Below are 8,382 nucleotides of genomic sequence, written 5' to 3'. Positions count from 1 at the left end.
TTAATAGTGTGAATGTTTTTACACTGTAAGTATTTATAATCAATTTTGATGGAAGGAGGTGAAGAAAAAGAGTCCATATGTTGAAGTAAAATGGAGTGAGTAGTTAAGAAGAAGGAAGTAAATATGATGATGTGTGGTTTTGTTTCACAAGGCATTGAGTGAGAAGGAGACAAAACATTAATATGGCCGGCACACTTGAAAGAACAAAGTCCCATGTTGTGTGCAACAAGAATTGCGCGTGAACTGAATCCAATCCAAATCTTAATAAATAAAAAAGAAGAAAAAGTGCACAAGAAAGAAAGAGGACATTTGTCCTAACCATTGTGAACTGATCTTTTTGGACCAAACTCTCAACCGCCTAGACTACTTCCCAACCTCACCTCCTTCTCTCCTATTCCAACCTCTTTTGCTTTCTCTGTTCTCTTCCTTCTCCTTGCTCAAATCTTCACCCTTTTTCTGAGAGGGAGAGACCATCATCATCCAATGATCCTGCTCCAGTTTGGAAGGTGATCAAAAGCAGAAACAAAACATGGGTTCTACTTCAAGAGTTGGCAGTAGCAGCTACGATTACTCCTTCAAGGTTCTTTTGATTGGTGATTCTGCTGTTGGCAAGAGTAGTCTTCTCCTCAGCTTCATCTCCAATTCTAACTCTATCCATCATCTCTCCCCCACCATTGGTACTTCCTTTCTTTTGTTACTGTTTTCTGAATTTGGGTTTCTTTTTTACTTCTTGCTTAGGAAAATGGAACAAGGTGGCACAGAATCCTGCTGTGTTTTTGCAAATTCAACACCCTTATCAAGAATTCCGTTAAACAATGATGAGGGTCTCTTTGTTGAAAAGTTTTCATTTAAAGTTTTTAAAAGTGTTTCAAAGAGTCATGCATATTCTTGTGGAAAGTGTTCACGGAGTCAGCTTTCAGATATATTGTGGACCTTTTGGTCTTTTACATTTTACTCTAATTTGTTGTTTCTTTTTATTTTTTTTATATCAGTCTCTTCTTGTTGGACCATATGACAATTTTTATTAGATGGATTTGGTTTGACTTGTGCCGGAGGAAAACTTTGATTAACCCAACTTTGATTAACCCATTTTGCGAACAACTTTTCTGAATCGTGGAAAGAAATCTCTTATATGGTTTGCCTAGAACTTAAATTGGACTTGGTCATATCTTAGAGAGAGTTTGGTTTGTTTTTAATTTTCATTCAGCTGATATCTTTTTACTAATAGCTACAGAATTACCTTACTTTTTCACAAGATTTTCAAGATTTTATTTTCTTGTGGGAAGAAAATTTTCTTCCCAGAATCTTGAAAAACAATGTGGCCTAGTTATTAGCAAAATGCACGCTTGCTGAACCTTTTTTGTGTTCAATGTCATATTATTTGAAATTTGCTAAATCACAGAAATTTTATTTTCATTCTCAGTATCTTATTTGAAAGTCGAAGTAATTAATCCATTGCATACGCTTAAATAAAGCAATTGTCTTGTGCAGTGATATATTAGAACTTATTTGTTGATGGTCTTTTATCTGTCTCTTACACTAGATTGGTTATGGTTTATTTTATTATAATTTTAAGGTATTTGACTTTTAAGTTCTTACTTCCTATATAATTGAGTTCTTCATAGCATAATTTTGCAAAGTAATTTATTATTGTGCCATCACACTGTTACATACTGAGATGTTGGTTCTTGAATCATTTAAGGTGTGGATTTCAAGATAAAGTTTTTTACCGTTGGTAGTAAAAGGTTGAAGCTCACTGTTTGGGACACAGGTAAGAGATTTATAGTTTTAAATCATATTTTCCTTTTTATTTTTTCTAAAGTATTTTATGTATGAAGTTAAGAATTTTCCTTTTACTACCTCAGTTTTCTACTTACTGAGAACATTGTTGTAATGATAATCAGGATTACATTAAATTCCTTCTACTCCTTACTGAAACTGAAAGAAATACATTAAATTCTACTTTTATCATCCAGACAGTGTTTAGAAGACTAAAATATAATATCAGCAAATTCTGTTTCATTAGTGAGTAAAAACTCTTCAAATGGTTATATATCATCAGGATTCTTTAATCATAATTGAAGCAATTAAAGTACCTTGCCGCTGTAACATAATGACAGAATAGTAAGTTTCTTGTTTGGATTTGAATATTGTCTGTTTATTGTAACTCACTTGAAATATGGTACTGATAACTAATGACATTACTAAACAAACTTGGTAGGTTGGAGCCTGAGTTTTTATCTCTTTCCTTCCCCTCTCTTCAATAGCAAAGCTTTTGAAAGTTAAATTTAGTGACGCAAAACTTTAATCTTTTAGTGTGAGTACATTTTCAAGTCTAAACTAAAGGCTATAGTGTGAATGTGGTAACATGAAAAGTTACTGAAAATCTAGACCTGGTAATGATGAGTAATTAAAAGTTACTACAACTCAAAAGTTACTACAACTCAAACATATATGGGAAAGTGTTTTAGATAGAAGAAGGTGCTATGGTGACCTTAGAAAGGTCTTAGTCATTTAGGATTAAATTCTGTCTCTAATTGCAGAAGAAGCTATCTTTCCCATTCTTTCAAGATCTATGGGGTATATGCTGATCACTGTTACTTGCAAATTGAATTCTGTTTATATGAAACCTTGCAATGGGGAGTTGTTGTCAACGGTTACAACTTTTATTTATTGTTTTGCAGCTGGTCAAGAGAGATTTGGAACAGTAATAAGTTCTTATTACAGAGGTGCACATGGAATCATTCTTGGTATTCTATCTACATCTATACTAAAAATAATTTGTTATTTTTATATAAACTAAGATTTATGGCATTTAAATGTGTATATTTGGAGGTTATTTTTACACTTTACTGTTCACATTTGCACATAAGATGTCTTTTCTCTCCTTTTTAATTCTATATTTAGTCATTTATTATAGTATCAATGTTTATACATTGTATAATTAACTTTGAAATTCAAACTTATTTACATGTTTTTCTTAGTTAAAATGGTTAAATTTAGCCATGAATGTAAATGGTTTTGTCTTCTGTTTTTTGTCTTATTCATATGTAATGCCTGGATGTACTAATATCACCTAAAGCTGCATTTTGCAATAAATATGGTGATAAACTTATATATCTTCTCTAAATAGCTTGCCCCCCACTCTTTCCCTTTTCCTGTTTAACATCTTTTCATGTAGATTACAGTTTTGGATAACTGATACTATACTTAATATTGAATGGAAACAATACAGACTTTTGGTTGAAAAACTTTGCCTCCAACCTGAACTAGTATTCAATTCACTTGTGTTTTATAATTGAGGAATGATATACAACTGTCTAGTTATCAATTAGTCACCACTTCATCAACTCCAAACAATTACCTAACCAATAATAAGGCAATTACATTTGATTTTATGGTCAGCACTTCCTAAATTAATAGAACCTTCCTTAATGGCTTTCTGTACTCTTCCATGGGTCAAGTTCTTGAAAATAATGCTTGTACTAGCATGAATATTGCTGCTCTCTTGAAGCTTTTCAGTATTGCCTTTAGTGTCGACATCTAATAGACTTTTCTTTTTCCTTCTATTTTCTATTCAGTCTATGATGTGACACGACGCGAGACATTTACGAATTTGATTGATATATGGGCTAAAGAAGTTGAGCTTTATTCTACTAATCATGACAGCATCAAAATTCTTGTTGGAAATAAGGTGGATAAGGTAAATTTTAATGATGAGTTTTGGAGTCCTTTCCTTAATCAGGAAAAGACAGAAACCATAGAGATAATGCTATCTTTTTTCTCATACTAACTGATTTTGAAGTAATAGTTTGTTTTGTAATTAGAATAGAACTTCAATTTGTTCCCCCTCAGTATTATTTTCTTGCATTTCATTGTCTGGATTTTGAAGACTATCAGTTGTATTACTTTTCAGGAGAGTGAAAGAGCTGTAAGCAAAGAAGAGGGAATGGCTCTTGCACAGCAACATAGATGCTTGTTCCTAGAGTGTAGTGCTAAAACTAGAGCAAATGTTCAGCAATGCTTTAATGATCTCTCACTAAAGGTATGTATGATCATATTTGATATTACATCTCTAGGACTCTAGTTGCTTCATACATCAGCAGTATTCCATTTGTGGTATTGTTCTTGTAATAAAAGCCTGATCAATTATCCTCATTTTCTTGTGAAATTAAGAGAATTATAGTGTCATTTAGTAGAGCATACAGAGTAATATGTAAACGTAGTTAGAATTTTAGTAGAAATAATTTTCATAACTAGTGTTGCAATGATCCATGTTTCTCTACTTTCCGTTCTTCATGTAATTCCTTAAATTTTTAACAACTTGGGACTTGCTAAATTCTTTGTTCTTCCATTTAACATTTACAGATATTAGATGTGCCAGGTTTAAGGGAAAAAGGGTCTGTTGCAGTGAGAAGGCAAAATCAAAAACACATGTATGGGACATCTCAAAGCGGTGGTTGCTGTTCTTAGTAAATATGCAGCACCATGAATGTTTAATAGGGATACTGTAGTTACTAGCAGGTCTCTGTATCATATCAAGTGTCACAATGAGATAGTTTGGATGATCATATGCTCCAATTTTTATTTTTTTTCATAAGTTTCACAAGAGAATGCTTCAGATGGATATTGCCATCTCATTATCTTTTAGCCTCTGTAGATCAATTTAAGGTAGCCAAGATGATCACTAAGCTTTTCAATATATTGTGCCTTTTTTGTTACTTCTGTTTGTAAATATATTTCCTCTGTCAATGTAGTAGGGTTGGTTTGAGATTTGGTTAGGTTAGGATATTCAGCAAAATTACGTGTACTTTTTATTTGGATGAGAACAAGTTTTGTATTAATATCATTTGCATTTGTTTTCAAACCTCAAAAAGCACTGAAAATTGATGTCTTGTTTTTTTTTTCTTGCAATTTCTTCGTATAGCTTTTACTTATTGTCAAGTAAAAGTTATCATGGCAAGAAAATGAAACTCATCAAATACTCGGTCAGTTTCTTCCCTGTACCTCCATCCTTTTTTCACGCACCTTCATAAAACATCTGAAATGAAAATTTTACTGTTTTTTATTAATATTTTTTTATTCATACATTCCGAACTCTAGATTCTCGAATCCAAAAAATACCTGATATTATAAAATGAGATAATATATAATAATATCATTAATATTACTTTAATGAATATTTTTTCATCACTTTCAGTGATAACTAAAAGACCTATAACTTTTTTTCCTAGTAATCTTGGGTTAATTTAGTTCGATTTTTAGTGACATTTTTACTTTCATGAGTTAATTAGAATCAGTTGGTGATCATGCTTCTTTTGGATAGGATTCAAACTCTACCACTTGAGATCATATGTATAAAAGAAATAAAAAGAGATAGAAACATATTTAATTTATAACTATTGGACAAATTATCAATGAAAATGATACATCATGAAAAAGTGTAAACAAAAAGAATAATAAGTATTAGAATGCGTTAACTTAGGGGTTGACAAATATATTTTTAGATATTTGTACAAATTGACTTGAACATATACTTCTTTTAAAATTAATGTCTATTTCATTTTTAATTGTTGATTGATCATTTAATATTAAAGTTTAAATAAGATAAAATTTAAAGGTTAAGGATTGAAGACATGAAGAATCAACAAAAGAATTCCTTCTTATTTCTTAATAATTAGATTGACATTAAAATGACCGTTTTAAGTGGTAATAATTTAATAAATTTTAATGAGAAACATTATTTAAACCTAATATTAGATATTAAAATGAAAAATACTTTTTTCTTTTATTTATAAAGTTAAGATTTTTAAACATTTTCCTTACTACTTTTTAGAGTAGCTTGATATCTCCGTTATTATTTAGTCTTAAAATAATCTTTAACTTACTTTCGAAAAAGTTCTAAGAAAATTTTGATAGCATAAAATATTACAAATAATAATCACATAAAATATTTAAGTTAAAGTAAATATTAGACGAGAAACTCGAAATAGGTTTGAACCGACTAAGTTGTTTTAAAGATTAAGAGCATAATATAGAACAATGTTATTTGCACACAATAATATGACAAAAAAGTTATCAAAGTCCAGAGTCCAACTAATACAAATCTTAAATATTATTAAACTAAATTTATATATACTAGAAGTTCTTAAAAAGAAGAATAATTATGTGAGTATGTTTTATATTCTTTAATATATCTAAGTATGATTATTTTATGGCATAAAGGATAAGATGACAGGAGTAGGAACAAAATGTATAGGCTGTGAAGATGATCACTTGGGACGTTGGGATGTTACTTCTTTACGTGCACGTTGGGATGTCATGATACATACTATCTTTTTGTATTTACTAATATATCAAATATATATTTCCTTTTCGTTTGGATATACCCTAAAAATTATAGGTACTCTATCAAAAACATTTCTTCTAACACAATTTTTCTGCTGAAATTTATGATTCCTTATATAAAATTATTTTAAGAGTGTAAAATAAAATAAGAAAAAGGTTACTTTAGATAAGTCCATACTCAAATGTATTGGTTTATAATTTTTTTAAAATTTACTTATTTTTTCATATGGATTTACATTCCACTAAAATTTATTTCTTTTGTGTAATATCAAGCAATTCAATGTTGGATCCTCAACATTTCAGAATTCATAAAATAGTTTTGTTATTGCACACCAAACCAAAGTGTAAAATATATCTAGACTGTAATTATATTTAAATATTATATACTACTTCATATCCTATTTAATCATATGCTCTTGTATTAAAATATATATAATCATAATATCAAACAAACAAAAAGGAAGCTAATATTTTAATTAAATGTATAATATGAATAATTTCAACAAATATTTATCAAAAGTTATGTAATATATATTTACATCATAAGAGACTGAATACTTTTAGAGTCTGATAAAAATTTTGGACATCAGAAACTAATATATATTATTAACTTGGAGTATTTAATAATCTAATTATTGTAGTATAGATTACATCTAAATATCACAATATACTTCTAGTTGAATATATGAGACTCCCACCTTTAATTTAGTATAAAATCTCTATTAGCTCTTCATTACACAATATTTTTTTTTTATCTAACATATAGAATATATTATTAGAATTTATATATCTTATCTGATTTCCCAAACTTTATACTTATACCATATCTCATTATTTTAATAATATCTTTTTTTATCTATGGATACATATACATCATCACTCACATAATCTACACACTAACCCAAAATTTATAAACAACGACTATTTATTTAATGTGTTCTTAGGAGTTAGTCATTGTCATTCAAAATGAGGTGTCATTTTTTAACATTACAAGAAAAACTCAAATTACATACTACCAAAATCTGTATGTAACACACAAAATCCATATGTAAGACATAGTTACATACAGATTACATATGGACAAAAATCCGTATGTAAAACTGTCGTAGGTAACTTTTACATAAGGATTTTGGATCTGTATGTAATTACATACGGAAAAAATCCGTATGTAGTTACATACGGAAAAAATCCGTATGTAGTTACATACGGATAAATCCGTATGTAAAATTTGTATGTAATTACATACAGATTTATCCATATGTAAAATCTGTATGTAAAATCCGTATGTAATTACATACAGATAAATCCGTATGTAAAATTCGTATGTAATTAACGGACAGACTTACCGTATGTAACATTCTACACAGCAGTATCAGTTTTTTGTATTTGGAAGCAACCCCATATTCTACACCTACATATATTCATCAACATTCCAGTACATTTCAGTTTTCAGAAGACAAATATTCATCACATTCAAAGTTGTCCATACATACAATATTTACTATTTCCAAATATCTAAAATGTATTTCATTAAAACAAAATTCTAGAGAAGCTAATAATTATTATAATCCTCACCGGGTGAATTTTGTTGTTCATCATGATTACTATGATGTTGCACTTCATTTGACTGTTGATTCGATTGAGTTGGTGGCGGGGTATTTGGCTGCTGAAAAAACTGCTGTAATGCAGCTGCTGCCTCAGGTGGTAGATATTGCATCATAAAATTTTGAAAGTTTTGAAACCTTGCATCCATGCGTTCAATATGCTCTCTAAGTTCAACAATTTCTTCTGAATCAGCCTTCTTATTACTAGAAGATGGTTGTTTTTCTTGTGTTGAAGCTGGAGGAAGCTTCTTCCCTACCAAGGCTTGATGTGTGTTTGATGAAGAAAATAGCTTGAGTGCTTTGAAGATTGTAATAGGTTTTAGATTCGTTTGTAATTAGGCTTGTAATTGTGTAAGGTTGCCTTTTGCTGTATAACCCATCCTAGATGCCTAACCAAGTCTAGATCAAGCACATGATGTGGTTAAATGGT

The 8,382-nt window shown here is 29.8% G+C and overlaps 1 protein-coding gene across 1 annotated transcript; it reads left to right on the top strand.

Moving 5' to 3' along the window:
- The first annotated feature begins 205 nt into the window (after positions 1 to 205).
- LOC137828738 (ras-related protein RABC2a-like) lies at positions 206 to 4,721 on the top strand. The gene is made up of 6 exons (XM_068635427.1): positions 206 to 677; positions 1,703 to 1,771; positions 2,685 to 2,750; positions 3,582 to 3,703; positions 3,917 to 4,045; positions 4,369 to 4,721. The coding sequence occupies exons 1-6, from the start codon at positions 530 to 532 to the stop codon at positions 4,471 to 4,473; spliced, it is 639 nt and encodes a 212-aa protein (XP_068491528.1). The 5' UTR covers positions 206 to 529; the 3' UTR covers positions 4,474 to 4,721.
- Positions 4,722 to 8,382: the final 3,661 nt, after the last annotated feature.

This window comes from Phaseolus vulgaris, chromosome 7 (genome assembly GCF_000499845.2).
Source record: "Phaseolus vulgaris cultivar G19833 chromosome 7, P. vulgaris v2.0, whole genome shotgun sequence".
Taxonomy (NCBI): domain Eukaryota; kingdom Viridiplantae; phylum Streptophyta; class Magnoliopsida; order Fabales; family Fabaceae; genus Phaseolus; species Phaseolus vulgaris.
The sequence above is the reverse complement of the archived record's forward strand: the minus strand, read 5'-3'. Positions and strand labels throughout refer to the sequence as shown.

What these genes read in the sequence shown, in the direction of transcription:
- LOC137828738 (XM_068635427.1), top strand. Translation starts at nt 530, where the DNA reads ATGGGTTCTACTTCAAGAGTTGGCAGTAGCAGCTACGATTACTCCTTC. An exon ending in GCTCACTGTTTGGGACACAG is followed by an intron (nt 1,772 to 2,684) that starts GTAAGAGATTTA and finishes ATTGTTTTGCAG; the next exon opens with CTGGTCAAGAGAGATTTGGA. An exon ending in TTGGAAATAAGGTGGATAAG is followed by an intron (nt 3,704 to 3,916) that starts GTAAATTTTAAT and finishes ATTACTTTTCAG; the next exon opens with GAGAGTGAAAGAGCTGTAAG.